Source organism: Acanthochromis polyacanthus, chromosome 5, assembly GCF_021347895.1.
Source record: "Acanthochromis polyacanthus isolate Apoly-LR-REF ecotype Palm Island chromosome 5, KAUST_Apoly_ChrSc, whole genome shotgun sequence".
NCBI classification, from domain to species: Eukaryota; Metazoa; Chordata; class Actinopteri; family Pomacentridae; genus Acanthochromis; species Acanthochromis polyacanthus.
In genome coordinates, this window is record NC_067117.1 from 20,024,516 (window position 1) to 20,042,709 (window position 18,194).

Genomic DNA, 18,194 nt, shown 5'->3' on the forward strand with positions numbered 1-18,194 from the left:
ATGAAGTACATCATCGACATCAGCGACGTAACCAATGGAGAGAAAACCATCCTCACCAACCACCTGATCAAGAACCTGTCCAACTGCTGCGTGGTCCATCAGGATCATCAGGATGACTTCTTCAAGCCCCAAAATCAGATTGAAGTTGGTGAAGATGGCTTTAAGCAGTACGATATCATCATTGCTCTGGACATGGATGCCATGATGAGTACGATCTACGTGTGGCTGGAGAACCCGGTGAAGTTTGAGAAGTCTCATGGCGTTAATAACACCCTGGACACAGAGCTCGTCCCGAAGTCCGACCATGAGGAGGAGACTCACATCCTCATTGTGGAGGGCTTCCTGCTTTACACCTACAGGCCTTTGATCGACGTGCTAAACCAGCGTTACTTTATTTCCATCCCATATGAAGAATGAAAAAAGAGGAGGTGCTCTAGGAAGTACACGGTGCCAGACCCCCCCGGCCTGTTCGATGACCACGTCTGGACCATGGACTTGCAACACAAGAACATCTGCTCACTGTGAAAGATTATTGAGAGCAGCTTTTTGTGACTTCTATGCAGAACACTATGATGTTTGCTGAGCTGTGCACTATTAAATGACTTAAGAATATGGAATATTGTTACTGTTTATTATTGTTCTCAGGTTTATTGTTAAATGTATTAAATGTTGCTTATTGTATTTTATTCAAGAATATGGAGTATTGTTTCTGTTTATTATCGTTCTCAGGTTTACTATTAAATGTATTAGTACTTACTGTATTTTAAAATTTACATTACTGCACAGAACATTTCAGATTTTTTTTTTTTACCACAGATCAAAGGTACAGATTGTTGTTGTTCACTGTGTATTGGGTAGTACTCATTCTGATTTAGACTGATTAGTATGCAGAACCCTATGATGTTTCTGGTTTACAGCTGAGAACTAGTTGTTAAAAGTACAGAATATTATTTCTTATTTTAGGTGTGATAATTGTTAGTAAACATTCTAAGAAGTGGAAATTGACAGGGTTGTATATAGTGCTGTTCTTGCACGATATTTGTCACTTAATTGCCCTCAGGATACTGTCGTTGAGTTTACTAGTTTTACATAACAGGCAGATGCTGCAGCTAATGATGTTTTAATTCACATAAACAAGTCCATCATAATTTGAATGTTAACAGTCCAAAATGAAAAGGTCATATACAGCTTTCCTATTGGGTTAAAGAGCCAGAAAAAACCCATGAAAAAATACTTTGTAAAAGCGAGAGGTCAGTAGCAGCTTTCATTTTTTCTTACAACTTTTCGGTGGCCCCTCAAAAATATCTGTTGTACCCCCCTGTGCCGCCCCACTAAAATTAATCTGAATCCGCCCCTGACTGTTAGAAACAGAAAGCTTACTAAACAAATCGCATAGTTTACTTCTTTTTAAATGAACTGAACATTTCATCAAACACAAAATACTCCTGTAAAAGTAAAGTGGCTGCCTTAAAATGATAAGTTCTGTAATATTCTTAACTGAGCCACATTTTATTATCACGTTTGCACCATTAGATATTATAAATCAACAGCATATTTAATTTAAACTTTTTTACTCCACCAAGGAACGGCAGTTATATGACAATCGGCGTATGTTTGTCTGTGAATCTGTCTGTCTGTGTGAAACATTACTCAAAACAGATAAATGGATTTGGATGAAATTTTCAGAAGAAGTCAGAAATGACACAAGGACCACCTTGTTAATTTTTCACAGTGATGCGGCATATAATCTGGATCCATGGCTTTGTAAAGGATTTCCCATTGGGAGAAATAGATGCCGGAACAGCATTGCTGTAACCATGACAACAAGTGAACACTGTGTCAGTTACCTGCTGACAATCACATCCTACTACAAATTGACTGTAATATATCAGTTGGAAATCACACAAAGAAAAAATGATTAAGCTGTGGGGTGTTTCTGTGTCCCATCAATTCCCACCGCCCGCTATATATTTAGGTCACACAAGATAACAAACGGGGCTGCACAGTGGTGTACTGGTTAGCACTTTCGCCTTACAGCAAGAAGATTCCTGGTTCGAGTCCCGGCCCGATCCTGGGATCTTTCTGCATGGATTTTGCATGTTCTCCCTGTGCATGCGTGAGTTTTCTCTGGGCACTCCGACTTCCTCCAACAGTCCAAAAATATGCTGAGGTTAATTGGTCACTCTAAATTGCCCGTAGGTGTGAATGTGAGTGTGCTTGTTTGTCTGTATATGTAGCCCTGCGACAGACTGGCGACCTGTCCAGGGTGTCCCCTGCCTTCGCCCGAGTCAGCTGAGATAGGCTTCAGAACCCCCTGCGACCCTAGTGAGGATAAAGCGGCGTATAAAGAAAGGATGGATGGAAGATAACAAATGTCATAGTTTAGTATGTTGTCCAAAAAGTCACTAAAACGGCATAGTTTAGTATGCCATCCAAGATGTGTAGGAAATGTCACAATTTAGTATGTCGTCCAAAATGTGTCAAAAAAAAGCCCGTCAGAGTTTAGGACGCCGTCCAAAATGTCACTAAAACGTCATAGTATAGTATGTCGTCCAAAATGTGACAAGAAGGTCATAGGTTTCGATGTGGTCCAAAATATCAGTAAAATGTCATAGCTTAGTATGTCGTCCAAAACGTGACAACAACGTCATTGTGTCGTATATCGAACAAAATGTCACTAAAACATCATAGTTTAGAATGTCGTCCAAAATGTCACTAAAACGTCATAGTGTAGTATGTCGTACAAAATGTAGACAAAAACTTCATTAAAACGTCATAGTGTAGGATGTCATCCAAAATGTGACAAAAACGTCATAGTATAGTATGTCGTCCAAAATGCCGCTAAAATGTCATAGTTTAGTATGTCGTCCAAAATATCATTAAAACGTCATAGTTCAGTATGTCATCCAAAATGTTACAAAAACATCATAGTTCATCATTTCGGACAAGCTATCATGAAAACGTCATAGTTTAGTATGTCATCCAAAATGTGAAAAAAAAATGTCATAATGTTGTATGTCGTCCAGAATGTGGACAAAAACGTTTAGTATGTCGAACAAGATGTCATTAAAACGTCATATTTAGTATGTCGTTCAAAATTACTTTTAAAAAGTCATAGTTTAGTATGTCATCCAAAATGTGGAAAAAACGTCATTGTTTAGTATGACGAACAAAATGTCACAAAAACTTCATAGTTTAGTATATCGTCAAAAATATCACAATAACTTCATAGTTTAGTGTGTCATCCAAAATATCACAACGTCATAGTTTAGTATGTCGTCCAAACTTTCACAAAAACGACATAGTATACTGTGCCGTCCAAAATGTAAAAAAAAAGTCATAGTTTAGTATGTGGTCCAAAATGTGACAACAACATCATAGTTTTAGCCTAGCCATGCTAGATCCCATGTTTCTGACGGCACAAGGGTCTCGGGAAGCTCGACAGGGAGGGAGGTGGGCTAAAAGGTTGTCTATCAAATCCCTCTGCAGCAATTGGGTAGGTGTACAACCAATCAACGCAACGAATAGGCTGACGTAGTTCCGAGAGCACCGGCGGATTGTGGCTAAGTCCCATTAGCTTCCCAACCAGCGGAGCCCCGGAGCCAACTGGTATATTAAGGATTTGCCATATCCCGTCGGCATAAGTCCAAATACGTCTTTCTTCTCAATGAAACACTTCAGTGCCATCCTTTGTTTATCTTTCAAGTTGAATTTTAGCTTCAAATCTTTAAGGGCTGTGGCCAAAACCGAGTCGAAAGATAACTGTTTATTGTGCGCCGGTTGTTTCTGTCAGAATCGTCACGCCTCTGTCGTCACTTCGTTACGCCCGCCTTCTGACTCTACACTTCATGGTGATTGGTCCGGCCAGTTTTAGGAGAATCCAGCCTCGAGCCTTATGGAGGGTAACTAGACCCTCCCTGGCAGAGAATTAAATTCGTTGCCGTGGGTTGTCTAGCGCGGCTAGGCTATCATAGTTTAGTTTGTGGTCCAAAATATGACAACAACGTCATAGTTTAGTTTGTGGTCCAAAATGTGACCAAAAACGTCATAGTTTAGTATGTCATCCAATGAATGGAAAAATGATGTCCAGGTAGCTCAACTGGTTGAGAGGGTGACTGACTCATAAACAGGACTGTGTCAGAGACGCAGGTTCGATTTCAGGTCGTGGCCCTTTACTGCAGGGCTTTCCTGTCTTCCTCTCTACTTACCTATTGAATAAAATCAACAAAAGGCCCCAAAAACCAACTTTGAAAAAACCCTGTAGTTTAGCATGTCGTCCTAAATGTGTAAAAAATGTCATCGTTCAGGACTTATCCGTTGTAAATGATACAAGGAACAACTGATTAAATAGTGGGGGTGTTTTTGAGTCCCATCTATTCCTCTGACCCGCTTCATATTTAGGTCATGCGATTTGGTGTCCGTACATAATGTACACAGGCATAACAGACGCCTGTGCTCAGCGCAACATCATTTTGTTTGTGGATACATCTATATTAAATGACCACATTCTATGTTGCCATGATTTTTGATCATCAATAACTAATAAAAAATGCTGCATTTCTACAACAATATGCTGCATTTTTGACAATGATATATGGGGGAATGAACAGCCTCTGAGTGCTTTTCTAGTTTAAATTTACTTTCATGTTATTAGAACTCAAGTCAAGTTTGCTGGTTTCACATTTTAAGTTGAATAATTTAGTTAGGTACAAATTAAAATTTCTTGTTTATACCGCTAAAAGATGTATTTGGTGATTAAGTTGATTGAACTTAAAATATAAAGTTGACTTTGGTTTTTGTCAGCTTAACCTTTGTCACCCAGCTGTTCATTCTCAGATTCAGATTTATGTTTTTGCGACTGAAATTTTCTCACTAATCCAACTCAAGATTTTTAAGCAGCCAGGTTAGAATTTTTTTTGTAAATTTAACTTGCTTGTTCATTTTTACAGAATCACAATGAGGGACTTCTGGAGGCTGATTAAGATGCCACTGATCAATGATTATTGAGAGAACTGCATGTTCAGGGTTTATCCTCAGAGGGAGTCTGACGGTGTTTTCATCCATCACAAGGTGGCGCTGTCTGCCCTGGTTTCTTCGTGCTACATCAGAGTGCATGAAGACACTAACTGGGTGATTTTAAAGGCCCTCCCAACCTCGGTGTTTGCACGTCACTGACAGTATTTGTTGCATTGAATCAATCCTCCTGTGCGGTCTATCTGTATCACCTTACAGGACCACAACATTGTGGCACCCTTGGGTGTTCAGTGACTTCAAAACTTGCAAACAGGCCTGATTTTGAAGGGAGATGAAAATAAAATGTTGTACGTGGATTCACAAACTTCTGATAGTCTGACATTTTCAGGACAAGTTGAGCACCAAAAAAAGAAACCAACTCTTCAAAAGTCCTTTGCAGAAGGTTTATTTTTCAATGTTACAACACAGACTAATCATTTTACAGGCTGCTGTTTCATTTCAGTTGCAACCACCATGTTTTCCTTTGAGTCCAACAATCTACCTCTTGCACTTGTGAACCATCAGCTCTGAAGGCCTCACAGCTAATGAACTAACCCTGCAAACATGAAAACGTTAGTCAGCAGCATGCGGCGTTTAGAAATCAGCCTCATAAAGAGTAACTGCTGTTCTTATTAATCATTGTTACAGGGCCGCAGGATCCACGCTCATTTAAAGCAGAACCAGAACAGAACATTGCAAACCACAGGCGGTCTGATAATTTCACCATTTTTATGTTCTGCACCAAAAAATGCAGCACAATAAAAAACAAAAAGAAACGCACAACGTTGCCGGAGGGTGACAGGAATCATTCTCTGCTTTGTTGAAATAAATTCCCTTGTAAAGAACAGATCACAAACCTATTTCACATTAAAGGACGCGGTGATGCAGTTTGTGATTCCGCCTTGTTTATGGGGGTTTTCAGGCAATTTTCCATCACATTTAGGCGCTTTTATTGCGTCTTAAAAGAAATGTTGCCTCATTAGTGCGCATAAGAAAATGTTTCCCCCTTGATTTCTAATAGATGACTGGCACACTGTGAGCACTAGTTGTTATAATTACGCTCCTGAGTGAATCTGGCTGCGTTAGATAGAAAACTCACTTATTAGAACCCATGTTTCCCCCAGAACAGTAAACGCACCTTATAAATGCGCCGTTGTTCCATAGATTTTCCATGTTGGAGACTCTGGAGGGTCACCTGAGGACTTGTGATGCGCTTCAAGAAATGTAATTGTGATGATTCTTGATTAAATTAGTTGTGACTTTAATTATTCACATCATGATTACAGTGTAAAATGGCCAAAGTCAATTCAGGAGCACGCAAACTCTCCAAAGGTCAAAGCACTGCTGCCCTCTAGTGGACTGTAGAGGCCATGAAAGAAAGACATTCACACCTATTTCTCATTAATGGTGAAGTTTCCATCATAGATCTGCTTCTGCCCAACCAGCAGCTCATAAACAATCTGGAAATCACTGTGTAACATTTAATTTCATCATATTCATCCCCTTCACCAACTAGTGCGCCCAACCACTAAAATCTACTCCATAATGTATTTATACCTTCCTTTAATATTGACTTTTACTGTATTATTGTCTCCAAACTGCCTGTTGAGCTTTTTGAATTTCTTTTCTCTCTCTCCCCCACCATGCTGTGATATTTCTGTAAATTATGAGAACATCTGTTTTGTGCAGAAGCCTGCTTTTATTGCTCTTTTTCGGTGCAGACATTCGCAAGAAATTGGTGATGATGGATATTTGTGATTTATGGCCTTCATGCTGCATTATTAATAGTTTCTAAACCACGTGGCTCCCACAGGGCTGTACAGGCCTGCAGGTACAGAGCAGAGTTAGAAGGAGCATGGCATTTCAGGGTTCAATCAGGACATTATTTCAATTTGAACCAAAAATTAAATATCATAATCTACCCACCCATGGAAACCTTCTTTTAATTATTTATCCGGGACTCATTGGTAACATAAACAATCTGGAAAATTGTCTTTTAATTATTCTAGCTTCCCCCCCCCCTTTCTTTTTTAAAAGTTTGACATGAGACATTTTAAACTAGATTCGTGTTTTTAAATTTTAACTCATGGGCGCTTCAGAGAAACAGTTAAATGGCATTTTTCTCTATAAAATATTCATTTTATAAAAGCTGTTTATTCACTCATTGTGCTATAAGATAAAAAAGGCCAGAAAGGAGATGATACTGATTGGACTGCAGATTAATTTGATGCATAAGCAACCATTTAAAATGACTTTTTTCAATGTAGGTTAGACTTTATACCCTTTTTATTGAAAAGGATTTGCCTGTGTTCTGTTACTCCGGATCTGAACAGAAGGTGGTGGTGTCGTTTCTGAGAGAAAACTCAACTTCTCGGATTATATTTTATTTTATTTTATTTTAGAAAAAAGTGCGTTTCTCTGTATTTGAATGACACCATTTAGTGTTTTTCTTTAGCTATGATCTACTAACTTTTTATGATATTGAGCTAATGCTGAAAATATATATTTTTAAATATTGTTTGTAAAATAAGATATTTAATAAAATTCACCTGATTGACCTTAGTAACTTAGACAAACCATGGATATTAAAATAAATGCCATTAAAGTCAAACAACAGGTGAAGACGTGCTTTATGACTACTGCAGAGTTACAACAGATTTTTTTTCCTCCTCATTTGGGAACAACCAAATAACATTAAAACATTTGAAAACTTGCTTGAATTAACTGTCTACTTATTGCTTTTCTTTTAAATTGCCACTTGAGCTTTTCTCCAAGCTTCCAGAATCCATCCATTCTCTAATAATCAGAGTAAAAATGAAATGTGTGCTGATGAAAACAAAGGTGGAAGTCATGGTTAAGAAAATAAAAATGTGGGCTCATATCTGTAATGCAGTTTTTGTTTTTTTTTTGTAAATAGCTGCAGTGAAAGCGTTTTTATTGTTGGTGCTTCACCTCCAAACACACATTTATCATCAGCACTGATCTGGGTTGAGACAAAATGCGCAACAGAAATTTTGCAAGCATAAATTCTCCACAAAATGATTTTGCTGAAAACGTCCCATTGTGTATCATTTTAGAAAAAAAAGATGAAAGGCCTCCTCGTTAATAATCATTGGTTTGAGCTGTATAGAGGACTCCTAATAACCCGTTTTCCTTTTCTTGGGGATCAATGCTTTTCTTCTTCTTCTTTTTTTAATAGAAAGTCAAACAGCCTCCTGTGATCTTTTGGATGATATAAACAAGTGACTTTTGTTTTCCAGTTTGACTCCTGGCAAAGATAGAGAGCAGAGAGGGGACAAAAGAATGAAAGAGTTTTTAAAGAAAAGGACTGATCCCCTTTGGCTCTTTTGTGTCAAGTTTCTCTTCTTTTCAGATGGAGCGTTCATCCGTGTGATTTCAGTTTATTGTCAGGGATTATGTATTAATTCATGCCTCATGGATAGACTGGAGCAGAGATTATGAGGAAAAGAAATACGTAGAAGGTTTTGAATCCGATAGTGCTTTAAATGTGTCTGATGCGCAAAGACAGAATAAAAGCTGATGTGGTTCCTGAATAAATCCGGTCCTTGTTGAAGACAGCAGCTTCTGAGGAGGAAATCTGTGCGCACTGAGCAGAAGTGTTGCCCGTCCCAGTCCCCCGTTGACATTTTAGGAATGATAAAAGTTCCGCCTTGCCTGGAGCTACAGCCTCTCTGGAGCCGGCCTCTGTCTGCGGCAGATTGCCTTTGCTCATTACAGCAATTATTTTACTCGAGTTTAACCCCTGCCTGAATGGCAGGGAAGTCAAGAGAAAGCCTTTAAAAGTGCCGTGGAGTGGCCTGTAATTTCCCTCCATCTGATCCTCTCTGTTTTGTCATTTAAGTCCTCCTGATGGCAGAAAAACGACTCCGCAGTTCAAATTTAGATTTTCTTTCTTTCTTTTATGCGCTCCAGGAACGTAATATGTTTATATGTGGATTGGCACGCTGCTCCTAACACCCATAATGGGGTGTCACCTGGCTCGTTTTACACCCTAAACGCACATAATGACACTCGAGTGGATTGTTTACGAGCAGTTTAGCACCACAGAAGTGATCTCCAATATTTATCAGTGCGTTTTTGAAGCCAGCAGAACTGGTTGTCTCTCCCAGCAGCAGCAGCAGCAGCAGCAGAAGCCTCCCCCCTCCACCTCCACCTCCCCCTAAACTCTTCTGGCGCCAACAAAATCTAGGTTAGTTGTTTCAAAGCAATAGGCGACAGCTGTAGCAATACATTCCACCAAATAACATGTGACAAGTTGAGATTCTCGGTGCAAAGCAGCACTGCGAGGCTGAGCGCACAGAGGTGCACATTCCTCCTGACAAGCTGGGCCTTACATTGTCAAGTAATGGTGTTGGGGCACGAGTCTGCTTTATGACATTTTGTAAAACGTGTAAAATCTAAATAATCAAACACATCTGTATTTTACCTTTAAACAGGAGTTAGCGGGTCTGATCATAACGTTCCCCTTCTGTTTCCCCAAAACCGTCTAAGAAGTAGTTTAAACAGTACAAATTGGTCTAAATCTCATCCTAAAAGCGCAGAAAGAATACCAAGTTTCACCTGAAATTTTCATTTAAGATTAAAAAAAAATCCAAGCAGATTTTGTTAAAAAGAAAAGAAAATAAATTTAGCCCTCTAAAATAGGCAAGTCTGGTGCACCAGTCATCGTGCAAGTGTCATTCAAAACGGACAACCTCTTAATGAAAAAGAATAAACAATTTATTGTTAAGTTATGTCACAAATATATTCATAATATAAATGAGGATATTCTTCAAATATACATTATTTTACAGTACACATATCCCTTCCGAAGGGAAGCAATCCGACAACAGACAGTGCTGTTATAGAAAAAAACAAAAACAAATGCTGTGGTTCTCCAAATTCACAAAGAGCACTCATTGACACTGAATTCAGTAACCCACTGTTAGTTACGCATTGATATGAATGCAAAAAAAATGAAAAAAGTACGTAGTCTGCAGTGTGACAGCAGCACACTGAAGTTTGTCATCAAGCTGCGCAACAGTCTGATCAGCAGCCCTTTAACCTTTCACCTGGCTGTGTTTGGACAGAATACTGACTGTCCATTCATGACAAAACAAACGACTGCAAGTTGTTTTCCACCTCTGCACCGCAAAAAATGTCCATCTTAAAGTCATTTAGTCTCATCTCGTTTCTCTAAAAGGAGATTTTTCTTTTTTAATGTCTACCGAGAAAAAATAAATGGAAGACTTAAATGACCAACGAAGCTGGATTATTTTTGCAGTGTGTGAACTTACATGCGAGGTAAACAGAAGTGGATAAACCTCGAGGTCCTCAGAAGGGGTCTGTTAGGAGGCCTCGGCCCCCTTTGGCTAGATTGACACTGACTTTACCACCAGGATGCTTCTTTATTTAGTCCAGTGTCCTCAGCGGTCCAAAGGGCCTCTTCTCTCTCTCTGAGTTGTCTTAACCCCCTTTGCGTCCCACTGCGCGTCGTCCTCTGCCCCTGTCAAGCCAGGTGGTACATACTGTATCCGACGTGAGCCGCGTACAGTCCCACGGGAGAAACCGGCAGCGAGTGCCTCTGGAACGGGTGCGACCCAGCGTAGGACGCAGGGACGTGCGCACCGAGGGGAAAGGAAATCCCGAAAGCCGGAGGCAGCATGGGCTTAGCTGCCATTTTCAGTTTCTCAAGTTCTGCCTCCTGCAGCCGCTTGGCCTTGGCTCTCCTGTTCTGAAACCAGATTTTAACCTGAGTCTCCGTCAGGTTGAGAGAACTGGAGAACTCTGCGCGCTCGGCGATGGAAAGGTACTGCTTCTGGCGGAACTTTCTCTCCAGGGCGAGCAGCTGGGACGTGGTGAAGGGAGTCCGGGGCTTTCTGTTCGTCTTGTGTTTCCTCAGTGGACAGGCAGGAGGACTTAACCTTCCTGGAAGAAGACGAAATGCTTGAATCCAAAATATTTTGTAACAAAAGCAAAGCCAAATCCAAACACATTTAGAAGAACAGTGCGCAAATGGAAAACACACTGACAAGGACAGACAGTAAACAAATAAATAAATAAATCATCACATCTTGTTTCACTTCCTCGAAAGCACAACTTACTTGGAGGTGTTGGAGAAAAACGAGGACTCTGTATCCACGAACTCCTCTCTTTACTGTCCGGGCTCTCGGGTTTAATCAGCACGTCTTCTGGCATGTTCATGAGCTCGCCCACTGAATACGCGGAGCTCATGGGTAAAGCAGGAGCCGCTGCATCCAGGCTGCCGAACGAGCCCATCCGTGCGCCTTTTCCCAGCGCCTGGGACGTCCCGGCCACGGACTGGGCATCCGGAGATGGCACCTCTCTGCTGGGCTTCCTGTCAGCCATGAGCGCCTCGACGCTGAAGGGCAGAATCGCCACTTTTGGCTTCCCGGTCTCCTCCGCGGGGCTCAGGCTGGTCTGCATGTCGCCTCTGCCGACGAGAACCGAGCGAGGAGGGAGATCTTCACTTTTCAAAGCAGCGGTCAGAGCTGACATGGCGGTCGATGGGGCCATACAGGTTCGACTGGGCACCGGGAGTGTCGCGGGGAGGGAGGGAGGGGAGGGGGGACAAGCTGACTCTTGCGTGGGGGTGATCGTGGGAAGACTTGCCGTCGGAGTTGCTGCGCACTAATGTGACGGTATCCTCATGTTTATGTGGCCAAATTGGAGAGCTGGGCTTATAATAAGGCAGACGTGGAGAGGGAGGCGGCCAATCAGAGAGGAGATGGGCTGGACTCTTTAGCAGGAGGAAAGGGGAAAAAAAACAGAGTGGGAAAGTTAACAATAGTGACTTTTTATAAACTTCGGATAAACACAACAAACTCTTAATGGCGCACAGTTTCATGCAGACTTAATCCCCTCAAAATAATGCTCCAGCCCTGATTCCTTATAATCACCCCAACAAAACTTATTTTAGAATTGGCTCTATAAACGTGTGCATTTCTTGTATTATTACCCTCATTGTTTATCTCTGATAACATAACTTCTCCGTGTGGATTGACCCATATGACTTTGGTTTAAGCTGAGCCTTGAATGTTGCACAACGCTGCCGCTCTGATGAACCTCTTGCTGTTTATTGATGGCTGCGGGGCTCTAATCAGATTCAAGCACACAGGCCTTTTGCAGTCATTTAGGGGTAATTATTGGGCTTGGGGGAGGGATCACTGGGATTTTTTTCTTCCCCCCTTTTTTGACTACATCCATTAAAGTCAAAAATGATGTGGAGTCGAAGCAAAGTGAGGGGAGGAGGAGGAGGAGGAAGCGTGGAGCCAAGGAGAGACTTAACCAGGACTGTCACTAATTTACCTGGCCTGTTCTCGTTGTCTGCACTGCCCATGTCGAGACTTTTTAATTATCAGCACAGGAGAAATGCAACACAATCTATGCATGTTCAAAAGATGGGCCCAGTGTTTTCACGGACACACTGCAAATATAAGGGTGCTCCAGTATCTAAAAAAGACGCTCAAATCTTGCACTAAAGACGCAGAAATAGATGAGGCCTACCTTTTTTTCTGCGGTGTAGTCAGTTCTCAGGAAAAGCGTCTGCGTCGCTAATTGCCAAGCACAAACAATCTGTCACGATTTGTCAGTCTCCCTAATGGGCAGACAAGTTATGTTGTTTTTAGGCGCCAGCAGCGGCCGGATCAAAGCGCACCACTTTAGGGAGACTATAGAAGAAGTTGAACCCGCACCGAGGAGAGCAGCACCGCCTCCTCCTCTATCCGCCCTAGCCCAGGGACACTGAGCCATTCAGCCTGAAAAATTAGCTTTTTCTCAGCCGATCGCACGCTATTTCCATCTATTCAGATGAGGCTCATCAGAAGGAGGAAAAATATAAAAGGTCAGCTGCCCACCGGTTACTTTTCAGCGATTTTCTAAATGAAAAAAAGGGGTTTCCTGGGTGTGAGTGTTAAGACCAGACCTGCAGATCTGGTGAGATGTGACTCGGTACAGGAGTCAGTGAGATGCATACAGTGAGGGTGAGACCTCAAAGCGTGTTATCTGCATAATCTGTGCACTCCAAGAAGGGAAACCCGGGAAGTGAATCTCCAAGAGCAGAGGAGCGCCGTGCGCCTGTCTCAGAAAGTTTAGACTTGTTTTAGTGCAGTTAACATTCAAAGAGCAAGAGGCCAATTTTCTGCTCTTTGTGGAGAAACATTTTAGTGACTGTGCAAAAACAATGTCTGATTAAGTACAATTATAAACCAGTAAAGGTCACGTCAACAGGTCGGCCTGCAGTGTTTCCTGAGCCGCACTTTCATATTCAAATCACAGCCACAAGTGTCCCTTAATCGGTTTCTTGCCTTTTAGATCAGATAACCAGCCTCCACTCGGTTCATAAAAAAGCTAACACAGCTCTTCATATATCGTTTCCTCTACAGGACATCCTGTGTGTGTGAAGGTATAGCAGGCTCCGTGCGCAGCTGCAGTGTGTTTGGAAACACTTAAACCCTCCAACCTGGAACGAGTGGCACCGCTCCGAAAGGCTTTGAAGTCACCGGAGTCTCCGGGCTCCCACGTACGTCTGAAGTCCCCTCTGCTCGGGGCTCAAACACTTTAACCCGTCCTCCAACACCAACTCGTTAAACGGGTCTGCGTAAACACAAATAGGCACACATGAGACGCATTAACGTGCGCTGCGGCGAGGTGCGGCTTTTACGCACAGGCTGCTCATTTTCCCCGGTGATATGCGTCCCAGAAACTTGTAATTTTTTTATTTGATGGTCTCATGATAAATTTTAAGCGTGGTGATCTTTCGGTCAGTCAGTGGATTCTGCGTAAAAATCAGCCCATAATTAATGTCATCTATCGCTCTGTAATGCTGCTCTGATTGTAATCTCTCCGATCTTATTAAACCTACATTTATTACAGTGGCTGACTGTTTCTGTGCCATTGTCTGTAGTTTATTTGCCAGAGATGCTGGAAAACAATGTTGGAGGCAATTAGCATCCCAAACACAGGCCTTTAAGAAGACTGATATGCTATGGAGAAGACGATTACCATAACGTTTCATTTAAATCCCGAGGCAACAAATGAGCTACAAAAAAACTGTAAGGCGCATCGGGCCTTTGTTTAACTTTATAAACTACCTTTGATTCCCAGTCAGTAGGCAGGGACTGCAGACAAAGGCCCATTGTTGCCTCCTCTCAAAGTTGTCTTAACCCTTTTCATGCGAGGTCTGTCAATTTAGACTGTAAAGACATAAAAGGCCGAGTCCATGTCAAAAGGCATTTTCAGGCAAAATATTTGCACTTGGTGCGTAAATGACTTTCGTCTGGGGACAATGACATCGCACGTGTGAGTACAAAACTCCTCAATCTTGCTCATTTTTAAATTTAAGGTGGAATTTGCGCACGAATGCATGAGGCATTAAAACGCGCAGTGACAACGAAGTCAGCTAGTGAAATGTGTGACCTAAGGAATCTGGTGAAAGCGTCTGAGCAGCATTCGGTGGGTTGGAGTTAATCTGATAGTGGCTTCATGATGCACCTTTAGGGGGAGATGAAAGGAGCAGCCGGCAGTCCGGCCCAAGGTCTCCATAATTATACATAATGTATCCTATTTCAAAGCAATTAGCGCAATCAGGCGGATCGGGCCACTTTGCTGCCACTAAGCAACAATGCCTCACGGTCATTTAAAGCTTCTACGTGCCATTCACACTCTGAGAAGTGCTGCTCTCAGCCTGACAGGTGGAAGTGTCCAAAGTCCACAAGTCATCTCCTCGTTTTCTGAAGCCAGTTTATGGTCCCACCTCCTCCTAAACCAGAGCTGAGAAAATAGAAGTCTTCTGTGTACAGGAGCATATTTTAATTCATTTTAATATCATCTGTATTAATCATAAAATGCACAAATTAAAGAAAATGTTGTGTCTGTTTGAAAAAAAACAACAACCTGTCAGGCCAAATCTGGAGAGATAAATATGGGCTAAAATATATTGAATGATAATATTTAGAATAGTTTGTTTCTACTTTAACACAATTCATATTTTGTCATGTGGATTTATTCTAATTTAATTGAATTTGTCACATTAAACATTGCAACGGTTTGCATCAATCTTTTTGAGTTATGACAACTTCAAATTAAATGCTAAACCAACAAGCTACACTGAATTAGGTGACATTCCTCCCACCACAATGAAAGGTATATTTAATTACCACTCCTAATTAACTAAAATTGTCCAGGCATGCTAAAACAAAGGTGGAGACTTGAAGTTCTGACCTCAAAGTGAGGAAAAATTCAACTATCAAGCAAATTTAATTTAAAAGGTACCTCAGCCTGACTTTAGTTTTAAATCAACTAATGCAGACATTTGGGTTTAAATTACTCATAATATTACATTTATGCAATTAGCAGTATTATAATGTCAACTTCAAGTCTTCAAAAATAATATTGACAGGTTGAATTGTATTTCCAAAACATTAAATTAGACGTTTTAAGACAAATATTGCAACCGTGCATTTCATTAAGTGGTGGTCATTTAATTACTTGTAAGGGGACAGAATTTTATCGGCAGTGTAAAAGAATAGAATAGAAGTTTATTTGTCATTGCAACAAGTACAACGAAATTGCAAAAGCCTTTCAGTCAATGCAAAACTGTGAAGAAATACGATGAAATACAGAGTAAATAAGATAAGAAGGGGGGCTAAAAATAGACAATTATTGGCAAATTAAGAAACAGCAACACTCAAGTCATCTGAGCTCAGAGAGTCAGAGCTGAGTCTGGAGCAGCGCAGTGATCGAGGCTCGGCAGGAGAACAGCAGCTCGGAGAGAAATGGAGTCCAAATGTGGAGGAGGATCGCCGGCAGACGATGATGAATGCTCTGGAAGCTCCGCCGATGGAGCGACTACATGCGGCTTGGAGAGCAAAGGCAGAGATGCTTTTTGGAATTATTAACCCTCCGAGTCAATCAGACGCAGCGCTTACTGAACTTTATTCCCCATTCATCTCCCTGAGCCGTGCTCCGGCTGACAGGCGGGATGAATGCGTCCCCACAGTGATGATGAAAACCCTGCTGGGGCGCATGAAACACGGACAGACGCGGCTCGGATGTCGCCAGCACCGGCGGGGGGCAAATAACCGCAGAGGAGGCTCGAAAGGGAAATATTTGCGTGAAATCGGGATGTATGACGAGTCCAGATTTGCAAAGAAACACTGACACCTCCGCGGCTTTATTACCTCTAATGTCAAAAGTCTAAATTACTATCTAGTATCCCATCACCACTAAGCCACTGCATTTTCTTCTTGGTAAAAATGCCTGTTTGGGTCACAGCTTCACTTTTTAATTACATCATCCGCGTCTCTTTGCTCTGATTGGCTCAGTTGTGTTAAAGCCTCCTTAATGACCGCATCACCGCCTGTTTAAATATTAATGCGCTAATTAAAAGCCAACACGCTGTCACTGGGGTTTATTTAAGTGCTACATAGGCCCAAAAGTCCTGTTGAATGATGCCAATCAACGTGCTAATTCTAAAATAATAAACACGTTGCACTATAATGATATATTGTCAGCATTTAGCTAACCGTAAACTGCATGGTCTGACTTCTGCTTGGTGATTTTGAGCCAGAAATGTACAAAATAGTGCACAAAAGTCTCCTTTTACTGATTTTGTTCCGACATAGTGGAATGATAGTATTTCATTTTAGTGTCCTGTCCCTACAAGAAGATATACATTCAATTTTATTATTCAAATAATTCAGTATGCTTTTGTTACTTGCATGAATGTCATGTTGACAATTTTGCCAAAACATCAAGGATGTGTGATTAAAACAAAACAAGCAAACAATTAAAAGAATAAACAACAACAACAAATTAGGTGGGATAAAGAAATTGAATAATAAATTAATTTTGTTGTTTACATAACACATACACAACAACATTTTAATACATAGCCAAATATAGTGACTATTTCTATATCATTATTAATGTTTTTCTTTTCATCATCATCATAATCATTATTGCTTTGACGTCACCGTCTTGTGCTTTATTTTATAGGCTCAATATTGTGACAAAAATAAATTTAGAACACATACATAATCAAAGATGTATGTTTCAATAGTGGTTGTTTATAAATGATTAATATTGTTTTTGTTATTGCTGTGACGTCACCATCTTGTGTACCATTTTATTGGCTATAAAAATGAATAATATTTTAACAAAAATACATTTGCCTAACCAAAGATACACATTTCAACAGTGACTGTTTACATATTATTATTGTGACGTCAACGTCTTGCGTACCATTTTATAGGTTACAAAATAAACAATATTTAGAACAAATATTTATTTGCCTAATCAAAGATACATATTTAAATAGTGACTATTTTCACATTATTATTATTATTATTATTATTATTATTATCGTCATTGCCGTGTTGTGACGTCATCGTCTTTGTACGATTAAATAAGCTACAAAAATAAAGAATATTTTAACTAAAATAACTATAATGTTATTGTCATTCATGTACAAACCTTGCTTTCATGCTTCCATCCACTCCTGCCCTGCTGAGGGCTTTGTGTTGCGTTTCTATGAAAAGTTCCTTCCTCGGTGTTTCTCTCTCTGATAGGATCTCTGTTCCTCACACCGTGACCTCTGCGTGACTTTAACATCCAAATAATTCCACCATGTGAGCGGCCCTATCAGTTTCTGCGTCTGCCGCTCATTGCTCTGTGAAACTTAGATAAAACTGCGGCTTTTTACAATTTACAACATTTCACCGTTCAGTCAAAGACATCTCAATTACCCGAGGTATTGGTGTGAAATTGAATTATCGCCCCTTTATTTCTCTCACGCCATTAAACAGGCAGCACACTAAAATCATTTGCAAATCACTGGTCTGGGTAATATGATATCTAAATGGATTGATTAACTAATGGCAAATCAGGGGATTTATTTGGTCAAGTCCATCACTGGGGGCTTTTCAGACGCCGAGTGCTCTTGTTGATTAGGAACTAAATAGAGTCCTAAATGAAATGCTTAATAAGCGCATAACAAGCAATAGTTTCGGCAACAAATCATTTGTATAATCGGGACTTTAAAAGATGCTCGATGATGGAGTAAATGATGTGGAGCATCTAAACGCTGTCAGCCGTATTTCCCTGCTCTGCAAACAAATTGCAGGAATAATGAAAACATGTTCAGGCTTATTTTAGGATAG

At 40.8% G+C, this 18,194-nt stretch overlaps 2 protein-coding genes across 2 annotated transcripts; one reads left to right on the forward strand and one right to left on the reverse strand.

The window, feature by feature from the left end:
• LOC127534210 (nicotinamide riboside kinase 2-like) lies at window positions 1-628 on the forward strand. Its single transcript, XM_051948798.1, has one exon. The coding sequence runs from the start codon at window positions 1-3 to the stop codon at window positions 415-417; it is 417 nt and encodes a 138-aa protein (XP_051804758.1). The 3' UTR covers window positions 418-628.
• A 9,103-nt stretch (window positions 629-9,731) lies between these two features.
• msx1a (muscle segment homeobox 1a) lies at window positions 9,732-11,699 on the reverse strand. Its single transcript, XM_022200153.2, has 2 exons — window positions 11,118-11,699; window positions 9,732-10,941 (listed from the first exon to the last, which is right to left on the reverse strand). The coding sequence occupies exons 1-2, from the start codon at window positions 11,548-11,550 to the stop codon at window positions 10,523-10,525; spliced, it is 852 nt and encodes a 283-aa protein (XP_022055845.1). The 5' UTR covers window positions 11,551-11,699; the 3' UTR covers window positions 9,732-10,522.
• Between the last annotated feature and the right edge of the window lie 6,495 nt (window positions 11,700-18,194).

What these genes read in the sequence shown, in the direction of transcription:
- LOC127534210 (XM_051948798.1), top strand. Translation starts at nt 1, where the DNA reads ATGAAGTACATCATCGACATCAGCGACGTAACCAATGGAGAGAAAACC.
- msx1a (XM_022200153.2), bottom strand. Translation starts at nt 11,550, where the DNA reads ATGGCCCCATCGACCGCCATGTCAGCTCTGACCGCTGCTTTGAAAAGT. An exon ending in TTTTTCTCCAACACCTCCAA is followed by an intron (nt 10,942 to 11,117) that starts GTAAGTTGTGCT and finishes GTCTTCTTCCAG; the next exon opens with GAAGGTTAAGTCCTCCTGCC.